Source organism: Coloeus monedula (genome assembly GCF_965178545.1).
Source record: "Coloeus monedula genome assembly, chromosome: 2".
Lineage (NCBI taxonomy): Eukaryota > Metazoa > Chordata > Aves > Passeriformes > Corvidae > Coloeus > Coloeus monedula.
The window spans coordinates 7024995-7051441 of record NC_138782.1 but is presented as its reverse complement, the minus strand read 5'-3'; the positions used below and the strand labels follow the sequence as shown (position 1 = coordinate 7051441).

The 26447-nt window shown below is 38.2% G+C and overlaps 1 protein-coding gene across 1 annotated transcript in view; it reads left to right on the top strand.

Moving 5' to 3' along the window:
• Positions 1-26447, top strand: part of TASP1 (taspase 1) — a gene marked incomplete at its 5' end in the record, with an annotated part of 79256 nt that overhangs the window by 23851 nt on the left and 28958 nt on the right. Inside the window, 3 exons of the mRNA XM_082302403.1 lie at positions 4260-4366; positions 11238-11357; positions 12308-12386. Of these exons, the coding sequence (XP_082158529.1) occupies positions 4260-4366; positions 11238-11357; positions 12308-12386 (306 nt within the window). The remainder of the gene's footprint in view (positions 1-4259; positions 4367-11237; positions 11358-12307; positions 12387-26447) is intronic.

The window sequence follows — 26447 nt, the reverse complement described above, 5'->3', positions numbered from 1 at the left end:
GATGAGTAAATTATGTGGAAGTTTTATGGCAAACAAGTGGCACACAGATGAATCTCTTCCACTGACCTGCTTGCTGAAAATTACTTTCTGATCTCTTTGTTAGGTGGTGATAACAATGAAAAAAACCTGTAAAAAAGGTGTATTTATTGTCTAGCAGTAATTGTTTAGGAGATTAATCTTGTGCTAATTATGTAATGAAGGTCTTGTGGCCCTTTCTCATTAGGGTATCCAGGAACATCAGAACCTTTTGAACATCTACAGCAGTCTTAGTTTTGAACAAGATGAGCCTGTGAGATTTTTCTTCTGCATTTACAGATAAATATTATCAAGTGCATGTTCTGGTACCACATCCACTAATGCCAACCTCTCCTGCAGGCGACTGGTGTTGAGGAGGAGCTACTTCCTGTTCTGTGCTCAGACACTGAACCTTCTCCCAGGCAAACCCCTACACTTGTCTCAACTGTGCCCTGACCAAGTATTGCACCAGTGCTTCCACTGTCTGGCACAGTTACACCCAAATTGCAGAGTACACGTGGACTGCTCCTGTTGGTACCTCAGGGGTTGAAGGGGGAATGTGGAGGATTTGGAAGGTGTTTCCAGGTCTTGAAGATTATTTGTTCCAGAAGAGGCACCCCATGCTGCAAGGCAGGGACGTGTGATAAGTACTGTAAATGAGGTTGGATCTATTTATAATATTTTAGTTCTGATGTGCCACTGTTGTCAGTCATTAAGTCTTTAGTCTGGATGAGGCCTGAGAGTGGCGTTTAAACATGAACAGTCATTTTGTAAAGCTCTGAGGAGGTTTTATTTATGCCAGTAGGTGCATAAATGAGGGAGCAGAACAGATGGGCTGGTTGTACTCTGTGGCTCCCAAGACTCAATTCTCAATTCTTGTAAGCATGATACGGAGTGTATATGCAGTTACTGGGTAGGGTAGTAATTGCCACGGATTTTATCTGAAAGCACTTGTTGGAATTACATCTAAACTTTTAAATTCTTGAATGAAATCAAAGGATGTTTTGCTAAATACCTTTCCATAGATTTCAACAACAATACCTCTGGGCTGTGATCCAAAAATTTTTCAAGCTAAAGTTCCATCAGCTCTCTTACCTCTCTTTCTAGCTTCCTCCCCAGTCAGTAAGCTCTGCCTCTCTTACTTCCCTTTCACCTTGACCCAGGCACCATCATGCTGATGCATTTGTTTTAGGAAGACATGCCTGTCTTCAACACTGTGTTGTGACCCTTTTCCTTTTCTCAAGCTTGTAATACAATGTCTTGTTGGAGAAGGTGAGAGTGGTTTTTATACTGTCATTAAGGACAAATGAAATTTCTTTGTGTCCTTGCACCGCAAAGTTTGGGTTTTGTTTTAGATTTAGTGTGAACTATGAACTCAAATTGTTTATAGGTGTTTTTTTTCTGCCTATAGTGCTTATTTTCAAAATAAATTTTCTGTGGGTTGTTTTTCCATGTTGTGTGTGTGTTGTTAACCAAGCACATTTGAATGCTGGATTGTATTTTAGTTTGTGAAATGTTTTAATTTAATGTTTTAATTTAATGTTTTAATATGTTCTTTGTCAAGGACCAAACTTAGAGGTTGTTTTCAGAAAACTCTAATTTCGTCTTTCATATGTGTAGTTTGAAGCTCACTTGTGTTTTTCAGTTTCTTTTGTCACTAGGAGACCAAGATGAAGCAATGAGAGTACTGCTCATTTTAATGGCATTCATAGTGGTTTTATGTAGATAGAACATCACAAAGGCAGGAATAAACTGAGGGCAGGCAGCCTTTCACTTGCTTTAGTCTTTATTCCCTTATTCTGAGGAGGAAAAAAAAAATCAAAGTTAAGATTCAAGACACTTTATTTTTAACTGAAGTTGGGCATAAAGCTATCAAAGGAGAAAATTGCCAGATTTTGAGTTGTAACCTGGTCCTTTATTTCATGGTTATTTGGTCATTTTGGAGGTATTATCTGGCTTGTCCTGCTAAGAGGAATTGATAATTACAGCTAGTAATTATTTTCCTTAAATAATGAAAGGCTGTTATTCATCAGTCCTTGCTAAAACAAAATCTTCACCTTTCAGGTTAAAGTTAATCCTGGTAACTATTCTGAAGCTGAACGTAGCCTGAGCACAAGAATTTCCCTTTTAGGGAATGTCTGACTAGACTGACATTCCCTCACAGTATGGAAAGGTATGATGTTTTGTGGTACACTGAACAAAACTGGAGAGTATGAATTAATACCTTATTTATTTAAACCTGAGGTTGATCAAACATTGAAGCAGAGGCCCAGAGGAGCTCTGAAATCTCCATCATTGAAAATATTCACAACTGGACAAGTCCTTTTAAATTGAATTTGGTTTTTTTAGGAGGTTGGCCTACACAACCTCCTAATATCCCTTCCAACCTACATCATTAGATGTTACTAGAAAGCTGCCTTCATCTGTCTGTCTGACATGGCCCAAGGTATCTGTATGTCTTTGTTAATAATGACATGTTTTCTGCCCTGTATTTCACAACTTACCAATAGCACTTTTAATTAACAATGCAGGGAAATTGTTCATGTTAACAGAGCATTCAGACTAAATCTTCAGGTTTTTTCTTGTTTTGAAAAGACAGTCTTAAAGCACAGGGTAACCTCTGAAAATTGCTTAGCTAGGGACTGCAGTCTTGAGTGAATGAAATATCTCTCAAGCTTGGAGAATTTTGTGTGTTGTGGAAAAATGGCAGGATAAATATGCTACCAAGGTATAGGTGGAATGGAGATGCTGAGAGGCCATATAGCAGCACTCTGTGCAGCTGGCAGGGCAGCTTGGAACTAGTCCATGTTTTCTCTATGTTTGATGTGATCTTTGTGCATGTATTTGAACTGGTGAACATGGAAATACTGCAGAAGGTTTCAGGACACTCTGAACATTTGATTCTGAAGTGAGGAACCCGTTCAGGTCCTCATTTCAAACACAGAAATGTGTTGTCCTAAGTAGCTGCCTTAATCAACCCTATATAGTAGAAGGAATTCCTTTCTTGGTGATGGCAGATTAATATGTGTTTGCATTTTTTAAAAACTGGTATTCATTAGGTTTTTGGAGAGAAATGCTAGCTTTCTCATTACTTTTTGAGTTACATACTTGAATAACTAACTGTGTGTAGTTTAAGGTGCAGTTTTATATACTTAAAAACATGATTAAAAGACACCTGCATGGAGAAGTTTCAAAGTAAAATGCTGACTGTCTGTGTACCTTGTGGGAATTGTAAATGAAAGCTCTGTGTTCCATGGGCTCTACAATATTGAGTTTATTACTAGACTTCATGCAGCTGTTCCAGTCTTCTGAATAATAGTGATGTAGCTATATTCAGAATTTAATTTAAATTTCTTTTTTTGAAGTTATAGAAAAATCTATGCTTTTTAGGTTCCATTGAGTTTGTGACTTGTGTCAGTAAAAAATTCAAATTTGTCTATTCTCCCAATTGCTTGATTTGGTGTGGTTAAACAAGTGACAAAAGACATTTTCTCACCACCTCTTTACATTTTACAGAGGATGCTAAAACAGCCTGGGGATGATACTGAGTCAAAACTAATTTAAACTAAATATGTCAATATCTGCAATTTGTTCGTGAACTGGAAGTTCTAAAATGGGAACATGTTATTTTAGACTTTTAAGCATAAGAATTTTGTCTTTTAGTCCACTTTAGTGAGTGCTTCCTTTCTGAATGTGGGGCTTAGATGTGGAAAGTAGATGTTTGGCTGCTTGAGATCTAGGTGGTCTTTAGACTATGTTGGGTTATGAAGCAGAAACTACTGCTGGACTTGTGTGTGGCTTTAAATATATGGGTAAACATACAGATATGTGATTAAGGTAATAAAATAGTAGCCTAATTTTATGGCTATCAAAATGAGCTCACATGGTATCTATTTACTTGTCGGCAGTCAAAACCAATTTAACACAAGCTACTTATTCTGTACTCTTCTGTGCAGTGCTGCTTCTTTGCCAAAGATATTTAGACCAGCTTCCATGTGTTCACAATGTGTTTCTACCAGATATTTTACTCATCACCGTTGCTGAACAATCGTAGAACTTTTTAACATAGGAAACGATGTGCACATCTTGTACTGAAACTTGAATACTTAGTTTTTGGCTTTTTACTGATGCTTTTTGCATCAGTAAAGAAGTGGGGGATGTGTCCTTCAAAATGTCAACTTATCAATATTTGTTTAAATTAAGTAAATTTTACTTAGTTACATGCTTTTGAACTATTTTTATAGGGTTTAGTTTAGCAGCTTTTAAGAGGAACAAGAGGAAGCTGGAGTTGGCCGAAAAGGTGGAAACAGATCTCATTCAACTAAAGAAAAGAAGACAATCAAATGAAAAGGTTAGCTCTTGTTTCAAATTCTTCTGTCACCCTAAACTTACAGCTGATTGCTAATAAATTTCATGTCTTATATGATAAGACTGATGTAGGCTCAGAAGCCTGTTCTCTTTGTCCATCTTAATATGTTTAGATGATATAATGATAACTTAGTGCAGTTAAAACTTTCTGCCTTGCTATTGGAAAACCAAACCATCACTTTATATCTTGTTTGTGCTAAGAAAAATATTTTGTTCATTTTGAACTGGAAATATGACAAATGTAAACACAAACAGATAATTATTTACCAAAACATTTTCTTCAGCTTGGGATCTCTGTCACTGTTTCCCACTTTTTAATGTTTCCTGAGCACACTGCATTATGGAACTGGAATTGGTGAAATTTGAAATATCAGGTAGGTAAACATGTGCATCTGTGCATGCATCTGGCATTGACCTGGCCCATATTACTTGTGCTACAAAACTACCAGGATTCCCTCTGTTCCCCTCATTCTTAGTTTTGAATGTAGAGCTTTTGTTACCTATGAGAATGTCATTCACAGTATTTGTGCTTACTGTTGAATATCAAAGTATAGCTCATTAAATTAGATGCCTGTGCTTTATTTGGGACCTTTGGATTGGCCATTTCTCTTTGCTTTGCTAAGCTGTCTGACCACTGTGTAGTTACATATATTGATATAAATAAGGTATAAATCCCAGAGAATTGTTAGAAAAAGTATATTCTCTGTAGTCTGCAAACACAAACAGTGATAAATTAGGCAATTTACTTCTGTGTTCTTAGATAAGAAGTTTTGTCTAGCAAGGTGCTAATTTTTGTTTTTTTCAAGGAGCTAAGACCTGTGAAGAAATTAAGGATGGGGGAGCCATGGAAGTTAGTTGTTCATTTCGGAACTTTTCCTGTTCACAGGACTTCAGTTACCTCCTTGTGAAACTGAGTGTGAAAGTGTACCTAAGGGAGGAGGGGTCTCTGTGCAGTATTGCTGGTCACGTAATAAGGGGCAAGTCAATGCTTGAAACATATGCCAATGCATGAGCTTACCGACCTGCAATTTGAAATTTCAAGGGCTCCAGAGTCCTGTGCAGCGCTTGTGGGAGATCCCCAAAGGCCAGTGGTGGTAGGTAAAGGAGGTGATCAAATAGAGCTCTTCTCCCTGGTAAGTAATCCAGTAGCAACACGCTGGTTTTGTGAGCTGTCAGGGCACATCCTGTCCATGGAGCAGGGGTGAATACCAACCCATGCTCTCAATATGGAATTCTCATGCTATCCAAAGAGTGGAAGATAATTGCAGCCTTACAGGAAGTAAGGTTTTCAAAGTAATTTTTCAAAATGAAATAGAAATGCAAAATCAAATTCTTACAGAAAAAAAGAAGTTGAACATTTCTCCCCAGGCTAGTAGAAAAGGGCCATTGAGCAAGGATGAGGCATGTGATTTGTTGCCCTAAAACTCACACTGTCAAAGCTGTGCTCTCATAAAAGGTTTTCAAATAATTGGTTTAAAACCATTTAAATACTTGAATAATTAGAATTTAATCTTCTTGTCAAAGTTATTTTAAGTGATAAATACTTATGTAACTTTTGTATCAGCTTTTCTGGAGCTGCAGACCATTCCTTTCAGCAGGACTTCAGAACTGGTTTATTGTCTGGTTTGACTCACCCACTTCAACTCAGTGCTGCAGCTCAGCTTATGTGCCTCTGTTGCCAGTGCTGCATGCTGTGGGGAGAGCAAGGTAGAAAGGATGTTAGCAAAGGTGAGGTTGAATGGGACCAGTACTAGTAGACCAGTGTGAAGAGATAGTATTGCAGACCAAAACAGACTGAAATTACTTGGAAGTCTGAGCTACTGATAAATGTCTAAAAGCTAAAAAGAAAAATACAAGCTTAAAAATTAGTTTTCAATAAAAATGTAATTATAGCAACCTCAAAAAGAATCAGGCTGTTTAAATTTGTCTAAGTTTGTATGGAAAAACGTGGCAGTGTAACTTACTAAAGGACTTTTATTACCTGAGTAAATGGAGTTTTCTCTTTGCTATATTTTTCATTGTTCACCCAGTGTGGGATTTGCAGAGGGTTTGCACACAGGGAGATCCATGAATAACTTCACCAAATTTTGAAGGTGTAAAACTTCAGTCTATTTTAAGTTGTAGAGTCTTACTGATTTACATAGCTAAGAAATAATTCACACACAAACAAAATTAACTAAACATACTCCTGGGGGGTGACTATGATGTGTTCATTCAGCCAGATGCCATTCTCAAATTCTCCCCTCAAGCACCAGTAAATATCAGAAGTAAACATTTGTCTGCTTACTGTTAGTCTGTCTTTTACCAGAGGAAATTGGCATTGAAAATAGCTTAGCATAGTTTGGCTAGAAGCCCTAATTTTAATTTGTCTTCTGCTATTACAAACTTTTACAAGTGATCTCAGCATATCTGTAAAAAGTTGTCCTCTTCTTGATTTGAATAAGTGAAACTAAGAATCCCCAGTACCCATTATTTTTTTTTAATTGATTAGTGTTTATAAGTTGGTATTTTATAGTCTAGGTATTTAGCTCCATAAATAACATTATTTAGTTTGAGTTTTATTAAAACTGGCTTGGATTTTATCTAGTTTAACATAGGTACCCCCATATGTGTACACCAGTTGGAATTCTATGTGTGGAATCAAGTTCCATGTTCCTCAGTTACTGTATTAAGATTGAACATATTTAGAAAATATTTTTGTCTATGTTTGGGTAATTGTAAGTGTAGCAGTCAACTATGGCCATCCTAGTATCTGTCTTATTTAGTCTTTCAGTTTGGAAATTTCCTTAAAGTAATAAATTTTCCATCCCACATTTGTGTGGAAGTGGTCTTTGGTAATAATACCTTAAAGATTTCAAAACTATACTTCAAAATCCATTTAATATGGGAAAAGACACCTAAATGATTTTCATCCATTCTAGTTAAAGCAAAAACAAAACAAAAATTTTCTGTGGAAATACAGTATGGAATAATTTCCTCATCTTGCACATGAAGATCAAACAAAATGTTCTTTTTTACACACCAAACAACTGTTAAACTGGGAAGGCTGGGATTGTTCATCGAGCTTTGTATAATTAGATAGCTGGGTAATAGCATATAAATGTTAATTGTTTCAATCTGATTAATTTTGTATTTTGTCAGTTATACTCAGAGATGAGAATTAGTGGTAATTACTTTTCATGGCATTTCAGAACCATCTCAAGTGGAGAGGGAAAAGGCCTTGTGTGTAGAATCTTTCAGTGGGCACTGGGTAGAGCTCTCCTAAACTGCTAATTGCTTCCTTAGGGGCTTGTAGTGATGAATATTTACAATTTTTTCATGTGCATGAGGGAAGGAGGGGTTTTAAAAAATGCCTGATAGAACTCTGCATTTGTGCAGATGAACTTCTTCCTGTTTTCTGTACAAGCTCTTAGCAAAATTTTGATTATTTGGACTATGGTTTAATAAATTAATTTCCTTTCCTGTTGCAAGGTGCAAATTAAATAATGTGAGGACTGACTTTCAGTTGTTTCCATGCAAAATATTAACTACATAATAGATTACATTTAGATTGTAATACTACATTGTTAAAATGCCAAACTGCTTTTGCTGTGGACAAGTATAAATTCCTAGCTGAAGTCAGATACAGACTTCGGTAACAGATATCACCAAGTTTCCTTTGGAACCTGCAAAATTTTAAAATTTAAGTAGCTAAATTAATCAACAGAAAGATAAGGACAAGCAAGCTGGATCTTGTTTAGTCCCTGTAGGACCTGTATAAAGTTTGGGCTTGTTTTAGACTTTGTGAATTGTAGTGTTTAACATACTTGTTTTTATTGTCCTGATACTAACTGGACAGAATCCTCTATTTTTCAATATTCATATGATTTGAAGAGATGAAATGTGTGACACTGAAAGTCTTTTAGCAGGTGTAGTCTTGCTGTGGCTCCTCAGGCACATGATGCTTTTCTGTAGGGAGATTACAGGAAGGTCCTTTGTTAAATTGCGATGAGCTCTTTATTTACTGGAAATCACTGTCAGTACAGTTCACATACACAGAGATACTGACAATGTATTTTTCCCATTGGATATGGATTAGAACTGGTCATCACTGGTTTTCAGTTTGCTGAGTAAGGATAAATACAGCATCACCTATATATCAGTGACTCTTATCACAAACTGCCCCCCTGACACCAAATTTATATTACCAAGAAGAAAAACACAGAATTCCTTTGCTTCAGTGATACAGATTTCCTGAAGAAGGTTGTGTGGGCCAACTTAACCTTCCCTTAGCAATGCCTTCCGTAGAAAAGATTTCCAGCCTCTAAGTTGCCCCATTTAAAAATAAAGTAAGTCAAAGGAAACAGAGCACCACTGAATTAACAACAAATACTGATAGGAAATCGGTCTTCTTTGAAGTGAAATAATGATGAAGAAAGTTTTCCATACAATGTATACTTGTTAGTGCTTGTGGGTTTTGATTAAAATACCTTTTTAAAAAAGGAGTTAGTAATTTAGCTACTGAAGGCAAGTACTTATGCATGTGAGCTATGTAGAAATGGATGGCAGATTGAGCAGAGAGTTTTACAGATGCTGCAAAGAAGGCTGCAAATATTTTTTCTAAGCTGTTAGATGATACTAAAAAACTTACTGACCCATACTGAACCTTGTCCCTCTAACATGTTTTTCTGTTCATTTTAGGAGCCCTAAATGCTTGATTTAATATGAATTAAGATTGTTCAGGTGGCCTTAATTCTGGTATTTTCTAACTTCGACAGGCTTGATTTTTATACATATAGTTGTCTATTAATTGAGTTTTTTGTTGTGGGTATAATTTCCTTTGATGAAAGGGGGAAGGGGGTAGACAGCAACACCTGCATCATTAGTAGTTCTTCTCTACATAGAAATCATAAGAGAATTCATGTTGGGAAGAGCTTTGTCCAGCCTGATCTTGGAAACCTCTGAAGATGGGAATCTGCACCTCCAGTGAGCAGCCTGTTCTGCTGCTTAAGGTCTTTTCAAACTACTGAATTGTATTGTTTGAACTGGGTTACTATTAGCTCAGGGTGTGTCTGGGGGTCCTGGGAGTTGGAAAGTACTTTTGCATACGAGATGTTAAAAAAGGGTTCCTTGATTTTCTTTCATCTTTACAACTTGGAAGGGAGCTGGCTCTTTTCTTATCCCCTTCCCTCCTGTCGTCAAAACTCCTTTTGTTTCTACTTTTCCTATGCTCCCTGATCCTTCCTTCTTCTGATTTTCAACTTACTCCTCTTCCCAGTGCACTTGAAACCGTGGATCTCTAACTTTTCACCCCTCTCTGTCTTTAAGCAGTTACTCTCCTTTATTGTTGGGACATCTGTCCATTTGTTTTAATATTAAGTATGGTTGGTGCCAGCTTCTGAGTGTAGAACTTGCTAAGGAACATCTAGGTGTGGGTGCAGAGAAGAAATTTACTGTCTCTCTGGGTGAAAGCCAAGGATGAAACTCCTGCCTAGGAGTTCCAGTTGCTTGAAAAGTAGTGTAGAACATGATAGTGCTGCACTGCGTGTTTTTCCTTTTAAGACTGACACAGAATTAACCCAAGTGTTCTCTATTAAATTAAGTGTGGACAGAGTGTCATCAGCATTGCAGTACTAAAAATCCTGCTTGATAAGTGACATAGTATGCCCATGGAAATTTTAATTGATGATGGGAACTTGATAATTTGAAGTTGAATAGTTGGGTGTATATATTTTTTTAATTCCTCCCTCTGAATTCTAGTCCAGAAAATTCACATTTATATGAAAAACTTAATAACCTTTAGCATTATTTCACTGGGTAAGTCTGTATAAGAGGCTTGAGGCTTGTGCAGCAGCAGTGTGCATCTCTGGAATATGTGATGGATGATGGACCAATTTTGCTTATTCATTTTATTTTCTGTACACTGCATGCTGTGTGTGTGGTGGAGCATGAGGTCTGAGCGCCTTGTCCTGGGTTCTGCAGAGAGGGGAATCTAGGGCAAGCCTGGGCAGAGAGGGGAGAAGTGCTCCTTCTCTAAGAGGGACTTAATGTGGTGTATTAAGGAAGGGGGGAAGGACATAAAGAAAGATCCATGCACTTGGGGGAGTAAATCTACCTCAGAAGTCATGGAAGTAAGGATGCTTTTCTAGTTACCCTCTAGTTACAGGGAGCAAAGAGTAAATTGCTTCATCCACTAAAGATTCCTGAACTGAGAACAAGTCTGGCAGAAAGAATCTGTCCTAGGGGAGATTTTTCTTGAGGCTTTTATTTATTGCCTTGGTCATAATATCAGTATTTTCTCTTTACCTGGTAAACTGCTTATTGATTTTTTGGTGTGCTTTTTTTTGTGGTTTGTTTGTTTGTTTGTTTTAATTTTTTTGTTTGGTTTTACTTTTTGCTTTTGTTTTTTTGTTGTTGGTTTGTTTTGGGTTTGTTTTGGTTGTTTTTTTTAAATTTTGTTTTAATTTCTTTTTTTTAGTCACACATCTTTAAAGATCAGAGCCTCTGAAAATGCCATCTTGAGGCTTTTAGGAAAGGCTTTTTGATGTGGCATCAGTTGCTGAATCATTTCTTAGTGGACAGGTGGCAACCACTAAGAAAACATGACTTTTGGCACTTCTGTGAGTAAAAGCAGGTGATCTAAGCATTGGATGAGTTCTGAGATGTTTATTACCTTCTTGTTACTGGAGAAGTTTTATGAAGCCCTGTCTGAGGCAAAAGAGCATTTTGGGCAGATTTATAGCAGCACACTGGATACAAGTGCATGATAACAAATCCATTTTGTTGCTAGGCCTATCACTGCACACTCCTAAGGTATGATCTGACTTTAATATACTATTTTTACTAGGTTTTTTTTCTGTTTGTGTGTCCTGCAGGAGAACGACTCAGGAACACTGGATACAGTTGGTGCAGTTGTTGTTGACCAAGAAGGAAATGTTGCTGCTGCTGTCTCCAGTGGAGGTTTAGCACTGAAGCATCCTGGAAGAGTTGGTCAGGTGATTATTGTACTTTTTTTTTCAGTTGGGAATGATTGTTCAGTGTCACAAGCAGGTGTGGTATCAAGCAGGAGCTGTGACAGCAAACTTCTGTTCTCCCTTCCTTCCTGTTAAATGCTGAAGGCATTTTCACTGCAGTGGTATGCAAGTGTTCTTAGTGTCCTCCATCAGTGTGATAAAACAGTGATAGGTAAGACATTGTTCTGTGGTGAGTTACCTTTTGCCAGAGATATCAACAAGTTAATTTCTTGGGCTTAAATACCTCCTTAATACCACAAATGGTCTCTTAAATGCTTAGAGTCTTAAAATAAGATTCTTCTCAATATTTAGGGAAGCTGTCCTAATTAATTTTTAAATGATCTTGTGAATTGGAGGAAGGGACAAAAGTAATAAAAGAACACATCAGATATTTATGATATGTTATTTATAATTATGACTGTTTTTAAATTATATACAGTTCTATTTATTATTGTTAATGATATATTTATGATGTGTCACCTTATTGTTAGGAAATTTTGAGGTGCAGCAGAAATTTATACTCCATTGCTGTACAGCTGTATTTTTGGTTGACATTTGCCACTGTGCAAAAAGCAGTTCTCTTTTGAAATGTATTTAGGATTTTTTTTTTTTGAATAGCAGAGTGAAAGAGACTTTATATGAACAGGGTTATCTCTACCCTCATTTTCTGTTAAGCTAGGCTAGAATACTGTGTCTATGACAAACACTCAGATCTCAAGAATAGTAAAAGGATGTAGCAAAATGGAGTAGAATTACAATATGGTTATGATATTCTTATTTATCTTTTGTATTAATACTTGGATTTTTTTTTTTTGTTACTGTTGTTGGTTTGAGGTTGTTTTTGTATTTTCATTTTTCCTTTTTTAAGGAAAGGGAATAAACCAAAAATCTCATACATTTAAAATTTATGAACAATGTGCTTCTTTCCTTAGGCAGCTCTTTATGGTTGTGGCTGCTGGGCTGAAAATACAGGAGCTCATAACCCTTATTCCACTGCTGTGAGTACTTCAGGTATTTACTACTTTTATAAATATTTAATGAAGTTGCTATCTTTCTCTGTAATTAGCTTGCAAATTTAAAATACCAACATTATTTCCAGACCATATTCTAAATTTCTGTCATTTATTTGCATGTATATGTGTGTGTGTGTGTCAATATAGTCTTTAAATCCATGGATTGATCTCTTGTTGGTTGCTTATATTGCCCTTTTTACTTAATTAGCAACCATGGGAATTTTTATCCTGTTTTGTATTGCACTGAAAGGACGTGCTGTATTTGTTAGATGTTAAGGAACCTGTCCTGCTGTGAAAAAGTGCTTATCAGCCCAGTATTGTATTAAATGCAGAATACCTCTGGGAATGGAAGCCTTGTGTAAAGGACTAAGATAACCAGAGGGTCATTTGGATACAAAAATGCTACATGCAGTGTATTTCCCTCCAAAACTTTTAATTACTATTTCAAATGAGTATTTAGGTGAATTTGTTCTTCATCTCTCTTTTCCTTCTGTAGGGAAGGGGAAAAGGGAAAACCAAAATACTGGAATAAGTGTATCAGAAAATATTTATTCAGCAATTGTGAAAGCAGTGTAAGAATTAGGAGAGCTTTTGTTCTCTTTGGAAGGCTCAGGGTCCTGGACACACAGAAGTATTGTGTTCATTTGATGCCTTGCAGAACACAAAAGTCTTAAGGTGAAGTTATGTAGGAGTTGCTTTTACTTTTTTTTTTTTCTTCCCCTAGTTGTATGAACAGCCTCAATCAGAAAAACTATTCGTAACACTTTTTCATAAGTGCTTATGTCAGGTTGCAAATTTAAGGTATATCGCACTGCTCAGTGGGCAGAGTTATCAGCATTCAGTACAGGGAGAGGTGAAATTTAGGTAATGTCAGCTATACCCCATGGGCAATGCAGAGTTAGATGATGCAGAAGTGTGTGTGTGTGGGGGGGTTGATAGAGGCTGAAGAGTATCAGGAATATCCTGTGTTGCTTTTATTTCCTCTGTATTCACGTCTGTCTTGAACTGTTGAAAATTTCTGTAGATGTTCACCCTTAAGTTCAATGTCAGTAATAGCAGATGTCCTTTTTGGTACTCAAGGGAGGATTCTACTGAATGCAGGAGTGTCAGTAGGTGTTCTTGCACAAGGGACACCGTATTGGTTTTAATTTAATAAATGTTTACCTATGTAACCGAATATATGTAAATATTGGGGACCATATTAATTAGTGAGCATAAGTCCAATATTAGACATTGTTTGTGGAAAAGCTGAGAAGGACAACTTTATTTAGTTCTTTGCAAAGTCAGCTGGATTTGAAGTCTATGTGAGTACTGACGAACATCCTGGTGCAGTTACAGGAGATGAGTAGATTTAATGATGGCCTGAAATAGGAGCCTTCTCTCTTTTTCCTGGTACCACTTTTATACAGTGCGAAGTGCTTCAATTTTATGCTATTTTTAACTGTCACAAACACACACTTATGGATACTTGTTTGGTTCAAAACATCTAGCTTCCATGACATTACCCTGATCCCAGTCCCAGTTAATTGGAGTGGCCTGCTGGCAGCTGTGAAGCTTGGCCATCTGTTCATTCACTGATTTGAATTCAGACTAGTGTTGTTTAATTAAACTCTTGTTTCTGGTTTTCCTTTAAAGTAAGTGTGTGTATGGCTGTGAGAGAGAGGGAGATAGAAATGTTTACAGGAAGTGAGAACTCTTCTGTAATCAATACCATTCTTTTTTCCATTTCAGAAGCTCATAATGTTTTATTTTATAATGTACTTTATGTTTAGTGCAGTTCTAAAACATATTGATGCCTGACTCTTGTTTAAAATATGAACATCCAACAATGTGAACCATGAATTTAATTAAGGAGTAAAGGGATGGAAAAATTAAGTTGTAGGAAAAGTTGAAAGAATGAAACAGCTTGGCTGGATCACAACAGGAGATGGGAATGGGGGCGTAAACATCTGCAAATATTCAGGTGAAACTGCCATGGCTGAGCAAGAGAATAATGCATTAAAATATATCATTGTTACATTTTTAGAAAGTAAAGGTATTGTGTAAACTCTAGAAGATGCCTTGATTTGGAAAGCTCCAGGATGGACAGTGCTTCTTAACAGAATATCACCACTGTCGCTTGATGTAACTAAAACCCGACTAGCCTGTTGTAGTGGTTTGGTCCAAAATACTCATTACGATTTACCTTGTGTGAGATAAGAATTAGGAGAAAAGCAAAGCAGGCACCAAAGAATATAAAGAATATTGAAAGAATATAAAGAAGTTTATTAATAGACCTAAAAGAGGGAAAAAGAAAAAATAAAATCATACTGCACCTTCAGAAGTCTTCTTCTCTCCCCCACCTTTCTCCCTTCTCCCACTGACAAATGTCAAAAGACAACTCTTGAGATGTTCAGTCTGTTTACCACTTCCATAATAACCTTGTTCAGTCCATTTAGGAAGAGGAGTCTCTCTTGTCAATGCTATGGAGAAATTATCACAACGAGACAGCCGTCTGTGTTGGTTCTCTGCTCGCATCATGTGAGTCCCTTCCCCGACTTGCAGCTTTTCCCACAACTGCTTTCAAGGGTCCAATCTTGAGTTACTGGGGTACAATTTTAAGGTTGAGCTGTTCAGAAACAAAAGTTCTCTTCACCCATCTCTGGGAGCATTTTCATCTCGAAGGACAGAGGCCCTCCCCCTTCCCTGGGAGCAAAGGGTCTCCCTCATCTTCATCTTTAGGACTATCTCTGGGAGCATCTCTAGGAACTGAGGTTTTCTCCTTTCCCATTTGGAGCAAAAGTCCTCACCTCTTCCATCTCTCCCTGTTCAAACTTCTCATCAAATTGCAGCTGCTTCAGCATCTGCCTATCTCAGCACAGGTGCTTTTGCTCACAAGTACAAGTTGAACGCTCCATCCCCCATTTCATGCCTTCATGAAATTACAGTGGGTATTCTGATACATCATAGCTTTACAACAGAATTTCAGCTTTAAGCATCTCCTCTTTCTCTTCCCTCAGGTTTTCAGCTCTTCACAGCACTAAAAGGGTTAATCTCACCTAGGCCTTGCAGCTGGAATGTTGCTTATCACTGTCGGTCACATGACCTCTGCCAGACAGCTGTGCAGCTTTAGCTGAATCTTGGCCGCAGTGGGGGAAGGGGGGGGGGAAGCCAAGCTGCTCCCGCTGCCCACAGCAGGGCTCTGGGGGGTTCTGCGGGTGGAACAGGGTCCATCAGCCCCAGGATGGCCATGGCCTGGCCCGGCCTGGCCCGAGCAGGGCCTGGGCCGGGCCCGCTGGCCCCCACATGGGGCCCGCAGCCACCTGTCCCAGCACCGGAAACGAGAGAGAGACTCTGCCTCCGAGTTTCCTGTTCTTAAGTGTGCATCACGGAGGCGGTTAGAACTTTAAGTGGCTTAAAGAATTGTCCATATTCAAACTGGCCATCTGATAGGTTCTGTCAGGTCACAGAGGAAGCTGTAAGCACCTCTTTGCAAGAATATAACTTCCGGGACTATGCTTGCTAACCCATGGGACCTGTGTAATAGTGATTATACTCCCTCCTGTAGGTTTCCAAATGGGCTTTGTGTGGACATATATTTTTAAAAAAACAGCAACAAATGACACTTGCATGGTATGTATAAATAAGAACAGTGTACCTGCACATTCATTTCATGTTTCATTTTACATTCAGACATTTTCACCTGTATGTAAACATATTTAAAATGTGTACATAAAAGAAGTTTACAGTCAGCTTAAATTTCTGTGGTTTTCACAATATAACATTTTATTGTTTAATTTTACACGTCTATTTATTTTACTTTGTCTTTGAGTCATAAATTTGGCACAAATCTAATAGTTTCTACAGGGAATTTTTTTCCGTTGTGTGGGGAGAAGAGAAAAAAGAATAAAATTAGACTGTGGTTGCTGTGGGTATTGAGTAATGTTTAATGTTTATTGTTAAATGACTGCAGAGAATAGCTGACTCATCAAATCACATTTGGAATTTAAAAAAAAATCTTGAATAAAAAGTACAACTCTAATTCCCTTAAAGCTTTATCAGAAGTATCCTCAAAATTATTTGGTATTAATATGTTTTAAACTGAATAATTTTAGCTGAACAATTCTTTGGGAAGTAAAAGGTTTCCCATTTGTGCTGGTTTACACTTCTAAACTTTTTTTCAGTGATAGCTGAGAATAGAAATTCAAGCCCTGAGAGTTTGTTATATCAGGCTATATATTCAATCATGAAAAAGGATATTTTTGGCATTAGTTTCATACAACCAATTTTGAGGGGTCAAGTTTTGTAAACTCTTTTCATTCCATACTTAAGAAATTGTTCATGTCTTTGGGTCTTGGAAGTGATGATCAACTTGAGATTGAACAGGTTGGGGAAAGGAGAGTTCAGAATAGTAATTCAAAGTAGGCAGAGTACAAACTCTTGCACACTGAAATCCATGTGGAACAGACACCTTGGGTTGAACCAGAGCTCCAGACTGTTTGGTGGCCTGTTTCAGATAGAGAGTGTTTGCAGTTCTCCAAGGAAAAGTACAGGTCTGGGAAAAGCACCTCCAATGCATTGTCCAGGCTTCTGGCAATTTGTGATACTGGGACTTTATAAACTGGAGGTATATTTGTTCTAATAGGTCAGGGTGACTTCTGAAGATTTCTCATTTCTTTTTGTTCTTAGAAGACCAGATATTTAAATTTTGCTGGGAACAGTTTTATTCTGTGGTTACCTTTGTAGAAACTTCCTTGGGAAAGGAAGAGTTTTAGTTTAAATGCCACAGTTAATAACACAGTAGGATTTATTCTTCAGTTTTTACTAATTTTGTTCTAAAATCCTGCAATTGAAGCTTCAGTTTTTCAGTACCTGCCTCATTAAAGAAAAAAAAAAAAGCAGGATGGGGGAAGATGTCGCCACACGAGTACTTGAAAGTAATTCCAAGTTCCTGTAGCTTTCTTTCAATGGTTTTGTATTATTTGTTGGCCCTGTGGCTGCTGGGAGGCTTCCTGCTTTTGCCTATTCAGGAAGGATTTGGTATTAGTTCTTACGCCTTTTAGCAAGTTGTTTCTTAAATATTTTTGGCTATTTTTATCATATTTTTATACTGAATGTGCCAAAGGTGGTGTTTCTGAACTTGTTTGGGCATGACTTCAACTTTTTGCATGGTAATTTCATACCTCTAACAGTCACTTGGCCTTGTTTTTTAACCACAATGTCTTTGGTGTTTTTTTTTTTTTTTTTTTTTTTTTTTTTTTTTTTTTTTTTTTTGGCTTCTCAAAAGTTACTTCAAGGTTTACAAAATACAGGGTATTGTAAAACTCATATTTTATGGTTATAGTTTAACAGGGCCTGGGACAACTGAAATCAAAAGATGGAGACTTTCTAAAAACACAGTGGGGGAGGTGGTGGAACTTAAGAGATGACTGTGAATTTAAGGGGCCTTAAATCCAAGGTTTATTCTGTAACTCTCAGTCTAAAATTCAGTTTCTGTGTAAACAAGTGAAGCCTTTCTGGTTTTTTCCCCATCAATGTTTTGAGGCATTTTGATACATAAACTCCGAATTATATTAAAATTAATATTTTGTTTGGGGAAAAATGGCTGTGGGACTTTATTGGCAGCTGAAGGATAAGCATTACAGGAATTCAAGTATCTCAAAACCAGTATTAAAATTCAAGAAATTCAGAGAATGTTGCAGTTGCAGGCATAGTCAAGATACCTGGGCAACCTTAACTGTGGCATGTAATAACAGTGCAAGGCCCATTCCATGCAGGAATGATGGTAGAGATGGAGTGAAAGCTTGTTAAATGAGATGAGCGTGACCAGTGGCCTTTATTTAGTTATAAATGTAAAAAACAGCTAAACTGGGTTTTGGATCAACGTAGTAGAAGCCAAATCTGTGGTGTTTAAAAGCTTTTCTGTGCATGTGTGCACACAGACACAAACAAAACAGGCTCCCCTTTAAGCACCCCCCACACTTCCCCCCAAAAAGAGGCCAGAACCACACTCATAAGGCTGCTTGGAACTCTTTAGTCGATGTTTTTTGTTGGTATATGAATGTAAACACAGGAAGATGGGTATTATTTGGAGGGAAAACATTTGTGAACAAAACCCAACCGCAGGAGAAACAATAGTCCATTTTTTGGCTGTACTTTAAGAAAACATTTCCTATTTTTTCCTGGTCATAATAAGAAACAAGGACTTTGTGCATATTCTTCTTATTCAAAATAATATCAAGTGTGACACTGAATCTCCTCCTCAGTTGGAATATCCATGATGATTGTGAATATTCATTCACTAACTGTGCCAAAAGTAATACTGCTGGGGTAAGAGGGAGGCTGTATCTTTCCTGGGAGATAAATTAAAAAATCATAATTCTCTTTGGATATACAGAACCTTAACTATAAATATAAAGGTAAATGTAAAATTACAGTAACACCTAATGCAGGATGCTTTGAAAATGCAGCCCTAAGCAGAATTTTTGAATGGAAGTGTAGAGACTGAAAATGATGTCTTGCATTTCTTTCATCTTTACAACAGCAGGAAATAGAAAGCGTACAAAGAATGGGTGTGCTTTGTGTCTAGGTACCAGCCATTGAAGCCAGCAAACCTTTAATATTGCATTTCTGAAGATAGGCAGAAGGTCTTGCATTATTTACAAAATGCAGATATTCTGTGACACAAAGCTGCAAAATCTCCAGCTTTTACTAAAATGTATTTGAGGAGACTATTTGACACAAGAAAGGCCCATAGGTTATCCTAGGGAGATTTTAAATACAACCTCATTTATAATCCCGAAGAAGAACGAGTAGAATCTTGAAATACATTGAGCTTATTCAGATAAACTAAGCATGCTACCAAATGTAATTTGGTTTCAGGGCTGAGCCAGAGTTGTGTTTTGTTGAGAAGGTAGCAGGGATATCAGATTTCTGGAGATACCAGATTTATTTATGAGGTGTAGTTGAGGATTCTGTTTGGGAAAAGTCTTTCAGTGATGTCTTGCTCTTCTACCATACACAGAGTCTTTTCTTGAATGGAATGAAGATCAGATAGAGAAAACAGCAGTGTTTTAGGAATATGTGTACAAACTGTATTTATTCTGTGTAAACTTCCTTAACAATTTCTTGTGTTGGTGAATTCACCAAGATCCTGAAAGACTGTTAAGGTCTCTCAACAAAAGCAGTGGCCTTTATTCTCGTAAAGGCATTTTAGAGATTAGATCATGATACTTTAAAAGCTGTGTTGGATATACATTTGTATATATAAATGCATCATTCCATGAAGGAAAAAATAGCACATACTGTGTTGTGAAGAATCACAGAATTGTTTAGTTTGGAAGGAACCTCTGGAGGTCCAGTCCAGCCCCCTGCTCAAGAAGGTTTTCTCTTGTTTTTGAAATCCACATCAATAAGGGAATAAATATATTCACTCTTCCTTGCCCCACCTTTTCCTGCTCAAACTTTGTGTTCACATCTGTCCTTCTTTCCGGTCCATTGTGTGTCTTATGGATGCTTTTGCAGGCAATATGGAATGGGTAATGTGGAATAGGATGGAATAGGAATGACACCTATGCAGAGATGGTCTGTGGTTGTTAAATTGGTTGTTGAGCTATGTCCTCAGCCAGTGGTCTCCTTATGGAAGCCACTGATCTGTAGATTCCTACTTGAAAACTCCTTTTGCAAACAAACTACAGCGATGTCCAAATCTACGGAGTAAATACTTTTCAGGGAAGCTTTAATGCAAATAAATTGACTTGTAATGCATAACTTTGGCTTTGTGATTCCTTTGTGTTTAGGGCAGTAGTGGCTGTGTTAGGATCCAGTGAGTGGACACCTGGCCAGTGCTGTTTCATAGAATCATGGAATGGTTTGGGTTGTAAGGACCTTAATAGATGGAACCCTTCTACCCTGGGCAGGGACACCTTCTCTTAGAACAGGTTGCTCAAAGCTCCATCCAGCCTGGCCTTGAACACTTCCAGGGATGGAGCATCCACAATTTCTCTGAGCAACCTGTGCCAGTGAATCACATTTACAGTGTGATTATAAATCTTGCTTCAACCTTGCATGTGTTATTAGCCCTTATCTAGCACACACGTGCAGCATTGTCTGTCTGGCCTGTCCCTCTGAGTCCAAGCTCCCAATGCCCAGAGGAATTTCACATGCAAATCTTGTATCCTGTACAGATTGTTTGAGCTACACTGTGTGAGATAGATATTATGATACAATTAATCTCTTTGTAGGCATATGTATTATCAGTCAGAATCAGACTGGTCCTGTAAGATTTGGGGAATAAGAGGTAATTTAATGCATCACAGATGAAGCAGCTGCATATGAGAGAATAGTTATGTCATTGTTACCATGAACCAGAGGGTAGGGTGGAGAAAGAAGAGGTCTATCTCCAGACAGATCAGTATTTACCTATGAAGTGAATGTTTCTGTCAAAAGTTCATTCAGCCTTTGCGTCCAGATACAGCTGGGAGGCTTCAGTGCTGTAGCATGTGAACTAACTCACCACCACCACGAGTCTGGGAGGAGAGAGAGGAAGCCCCAGGCAGAGATGATTTGTGGGAGTGGTGGCACTGAGAAGCATCCAATTAAACACAGTACTGCAGTGCTCAGAGCTGAGGGGTTTGTCCTCAGAGTGATCAAAATGGTTGTTTGAATTGCCTTTGGAAGGCTGGTTGGGAAGCAGAACTGGATGGATACAATAATCAGAGTGCTTATTGCCTCTTGAAATTTTAATTGGACTTGATGTTATAATATCAATTAAGCTTGAAGGTGCAAGCTTGGGCTTGTGGAAGTTGTAGCCTCCTGCAGAAGGCCCAGTGCTCGCAGAGCAGCACATTTGTAACCTGGGCCAGCAGCTCTGCAGCACCAGCTCCTGCTCAGGACACTTAGTCCTGGCCGTGTCCCTGTGCCTTGCCCAAGTGGCTTGAAATAGGTGCAAGGATATAAAGTGAATTGGAGAAGGTGGCAGACTGAGCTCCCTTTCTATGATGCCTTTTCCTGGTCTTAAAATCAAGATTCAAACATGGTTAGAAGGGAAAAAGGGATTTTACCTCTGTATTTATTTTAAGGATCTTTAGGTGCACCACGTCCAGGTTGAATGCACCAAAATGCACACTGCAATGCACACCCACAATAGATCTGCTATATCATTATAGGTCTTACTCATTAGCATATCTATCAAAGATTCCCCAGTGAGAGGCTCAAGTGAGCCCCCCTCCCCAAGGAACCTTCCCCTGGATGGTTCTATCTTGGTTTACAGAATGTGTTCTGGAGAGGACCTTGGGGTCTGTGGTTTCTAAGATGTCTAGTCTCCTAGCTGAACAAAATAAATCTAAGAATGTAGGCTAAAAACCACTAAGAATTCAAAAGCTATAAAAAGGTATATAAAAGGGGTATAAAAGAAAAGGTGAAAAATCATCATGGCATCATCTATGTCTTAAACACTTTCCTGGGATTGGGAATAAATGTAGCAAACACATAAGCTACTGTTTTACCCTGTAAGTTTTATATGACAAAAGTGATGTAGTTTGGAGAGGTGTAGTGTTTTTACAGAGATCAGTAGCAGGAAAGCTTCTGAGGAAGGCCTAGGCGAAAGAGTTTACTTCTTTCTTTACAGCTTAACTGAAATTTATCTTTCAAAATGTATTAAATGTAATGAAGAATGTACAAAGTACATCCTCTTTAAGGGACCTACATTTTTTCTTCATTCTAACCTCTCTTGGATGTAGATCTAGAATTCTTTTTGTTCATAGTAACTCAAACAAAAAACTTTTTAATGAATTATCTGCCATTTATCACTATTTAAAACTTAAGGATTCATTCATTTGGCATTGTATCTAACTTTTTTTTTCTCATCTGTAAAATTGTAGAAAAATTGAATGAGTTGTTCTTTAGAGTGATTTCAGTTTATTTTTCCCGTATTAAAAACTTAGAGGCATAAGTGTTTTCCTGCCTTTTGTTAGAGGAGATACTTTAGACACAAGTTTGTCTGCATGTTGAATTTGTCTTTTGCTGTCTTTGAAACCTGCCCACATTTACTAAAGTTTCAACCTGTTGGAAAATTTCCATTGCATTTTCTTAGTAGGTAGATCATCTAAGAATATTCTGTCTGCAGCAAGAATGTGCTCCATTGATCCCTCTATGATCAGTGCTTTAGGAATTGGACAGGACTTTGTTTGCAGGTGTTTTTTCTGGCAGTAGGTCAGTAATTTAAAAATTTCCCCTGCTAGTATGAAGACAAGATACAGCAGCTGATAGGAGTAAAAAAAGCTTAAAGTTATGTAATTTTAATTTAATACTGTAGTGCATTCTGCTAGACTGCAGCACTTTGTCTTCATTAAAATATTATTTCAATATGTAACTACCTGTATCAGTGTCTTGCCAACTAAATATTTTTATAGTACTGCAGTTTGTTTTTTAAAATCACTGGCTTGCAAGTTTTTAGGCAGCTCTTTCTAGAGATGCTGGAAATGACAAGCAGAGCTTCCTCAAATACAGGTTTCACTGTGTTTCCAGTAGGCATAACTAGAAGTTATCCAGGAAATAAAGCAGAAATAGTAGTTCTTTAACTTGTTAACTGACACTTTAGGGACTACTATTGAACTGAAAATAACATCAAAGCTTAAAGGACAGACAGAACAGGGCCAGGTTCAGACTCTGCTGCGTAGAATAGATGATAAAATACAGATAACCTGTAACTTCTGTCTTTAGCTTCTGAAAAGTGAAGAGTCATACTTTGGCAGTGGAGTAAACTAGATTAATTTTTCCATTCTTGACTCTATGTGAGTAATGCAAGTTTCCATTCTATACTCCTTTAAAACAAGTTCCAACACTTTGTGTTGAGGTACTGTGTGTTTCATAGCTAGACAGGCTCCAGCAGCCTGTCAAAGCTCCATAAGCTCTCTGCTTATGGCTCACAGAAAGCAAACTAGATTTTCATTTCTCCTTCCATTCAACAGGAGCCTCTTTCATGTCTGAAAATTGAAAACGTGTGTTTTTCAGTGTGGTGCATGGATGTGTGTGTGCCCTCTGGCACACCTGTTTCTAATTTCCTGACTTGAAAGCATCTCCCATCAAAAGAAGCAGAAAAACAATTTCTCTCTGACACGCTGCTCAGAGGCCCTCGCTTTGCACAAGGCCTTCCTTTCGTTTGCCATCTTGGTTCCATTGGAGGAACATTATAAGATGCAGAGCACGCAATGTATGGGATGTTCAGCTTATATGGTGCTGGGTTCTTTCTCCTCTTGTTGTGGTTATTTCAAGCATTAGAAATCTTCTTGAGAAGTCACTATGCTGAGGAAAAAACCCGGTGATTTGATCCTTAGTTTCTTGCATGAAACTCAAATGAAAGATTCAAGTCTGTGGCAGGTTAAGGTTTGTATACCTATTTTATTTATACAGTTTTAGTTACTGTTTGGTACAGGAAGATTAACATTTAAAAATTACAGCTCAGATTTCTTACCTTTTTTCAGAATCATATGCAGTGTAAAATAGTATCTAATATAATAGCTAAAATTTGAAGATGGTAACAATCTTAAAAGATAAAAATATCACAAAACCCCCCCCTTGTAACTTGGTCGTTGTGGAAGTTGTGCACAGGCTAACTAACAACAACTACTACTGAAATAGTAACTTGAGGGGATTACTGATACATCCATAACAACTAAATTATAGTAGGATAACAGAAGAAAAAGAGACTATGAAAAAAAAGGTTGTAGATTCCCAGACTGTTCTTGTGCAAATCTTGCAGTAATCAATGAGGAGTATTTGAATAGGAGGTAAAATTGTATTATTCTCAGAAATTATGCATATGAATACCTACAGAAAAGGCTTCTATTTCACTGTTGGTCTGCCTGGCACTTTGAAAGAAACTGTAATGTGGCATGATCCAAGATACGTGTCTCTGAAAATCAGTGTTGACGTTTCTGTATGATCTTCAAGTGATTTTCAGGCAGGAATAGAAGCTTCTGGTTGAAGATAGGTTTTCTGGGATCTTCTAGAGATTTGTTTGGGTTTGTAGTTTGTTTACAAAATAATGCTGTTGTGGCTATTAAGCCTCATTCTTCTTTCTTTCCCTTGTCATAGGAATCTGTTGCCAAATACCTCTGGAGCCTTCAGGAATCTGTATATTTTTCCCTTTAATCTAGGAGGCTAGAAACTTGCATCAAAATATCTATGTATTTATCTATTTGATTTTCATAAAATCTTAGAATGGTTTTGGTTGGGAGGGACCTTAAAGCCCATCTTGTTCCAACCCCCTGCCATGGGCAGGAACACCTTCCACTAGAACAGGTTACTCAGAGCCCATCCAACTTGGCCTTGAACACTTCCAGGGATGGCACATTCAGAACTTTCCCGGGCAACCGGTTCCAGTATCTCACCACCCTCACAGTAAAGAATTTCTTCCTAATATCTAATTTAAATCTACCCTCCTTCATTGTAAAGACATTCCCCCTTGTCCTGTTACTCCATGCTCTTGTCAGAAGTCCCTCTCTGTCTTCCTTGTAGCCCATTTAAGTACTGGAAGGTGGTAGAAGGTCTCCTCGGAGCCTTTCTTTCTCCAGGTTGAACAAAGCCAATGCTCTTAGCCTGTTTCTGTATTAAAGGTGCTCCAGCCCACAGATCATCCTCACGGCCCTTGTCTGGATCTGCTCTAACAGTTCCACATCTTTCCTGTGCTGGGACCCCAGATCTGGATGCAGCACTGCAGCTGGGGTCTCACCTGAGCAGGCAGAGCAGCAGAATCCACTCCCTCCCATGCTGCCCACCCTGCTTTGGATGCAGCCTGGGCTGCAGTTGGTTCTCTGGGTTGCAAGCACATGTTTTCAGGTCATGTTGAGTGTCTTGTCCACCAAAAATCCAGACATCCTCCTCAGGGCCACTCTCAATCCATTCTCCTCCAATCCAATCCAATCCAATCCTCAGGGCCACTCTCAATCCATCCTGCTCAGGGCCACTCTCAATCCATTCTCCTCTTCTATTTGTGATTGGGCTTACCCTGGCCCAGGTGCAGCACCTTCTTCTTGGTCTTGTTGGACTCCAAGAGGTCCACACAGACTCACCTCTGCAGCCTGTCCAGGTCCCTCTGGATGGCATCCCTTCCCTCCAGCACATGACTGCACCACACAGCGCGGTGTCATCGGCTGAGTGTGCTCTCAGTCCCACTGTCCCAGCTGCTGACAAAGGATTGAACAGCACGGGCCCCTGAGGAACACCACTCATCCCTGCTGTCCACTTGGACGTGGAGCCATTGCCACAGCTCTTCTAGTGTGACTGTCCAGCCAATTCCTTGTCCACTGAGCAGTCTGCCCATCAGATCTGTGTGTCTCTTTAATGTACAGACAAGGATGTTGTGCCAGACAGTGTCAAATACTTTGCACAAGTTCAGGCGGATGGCACCACTTGCTCTTCCCTTACCCTCCAATGCTGTTACCCCATTGAAGAAGGTCACCAAATTTGTCAGACGTGATTTATCAAAATAGTCTCTATAAATTATTTGTTTTCTGTTAGAAGCATTTTTCCCTTTGCCAGTAGGAATCCCAGAGGAAGGCAATTAATTGTACTTAGCCCTGCAAACACGGACAACAGCAGTTCCAACAGTAGTATTTTTGTCAGCGGAGGAGTTACAAGTAGACAACATGGTGTTTGCAAAATATTACTGTGTTAGGAAAATAATTTGTTTACTATATGAAACAGTTATTTCAGTGTGAAGCACTAATTTAACCCAGTAAATTTTTCCAGCTAGTCATCTCCATTTGAGTCACTCGTGTGAAGTCTTAGGGAAGCATTTGTCTGTCATTGCAAAATATTCATCTCTGAAATATAATGAGCTTCAGGTTACTGAAGAAGTCATCATCATAACTGGGAAAGGGTAATAAAATGATTTAAACTCTGTGTACAGGAAAGTTACTAAAATGAATGTATTTGAGACTTCAATGTAGAATTGAAAAGTTCTTAGTGGGAGTCCCTCTTGGTTTGGTTTTAGTATTATTCAGGGAAAGAAATGCCAAATGTATTAACACATGCAGTTAAATGTAGTATAATGTGAGATAGTTAAGCAAATGAACCA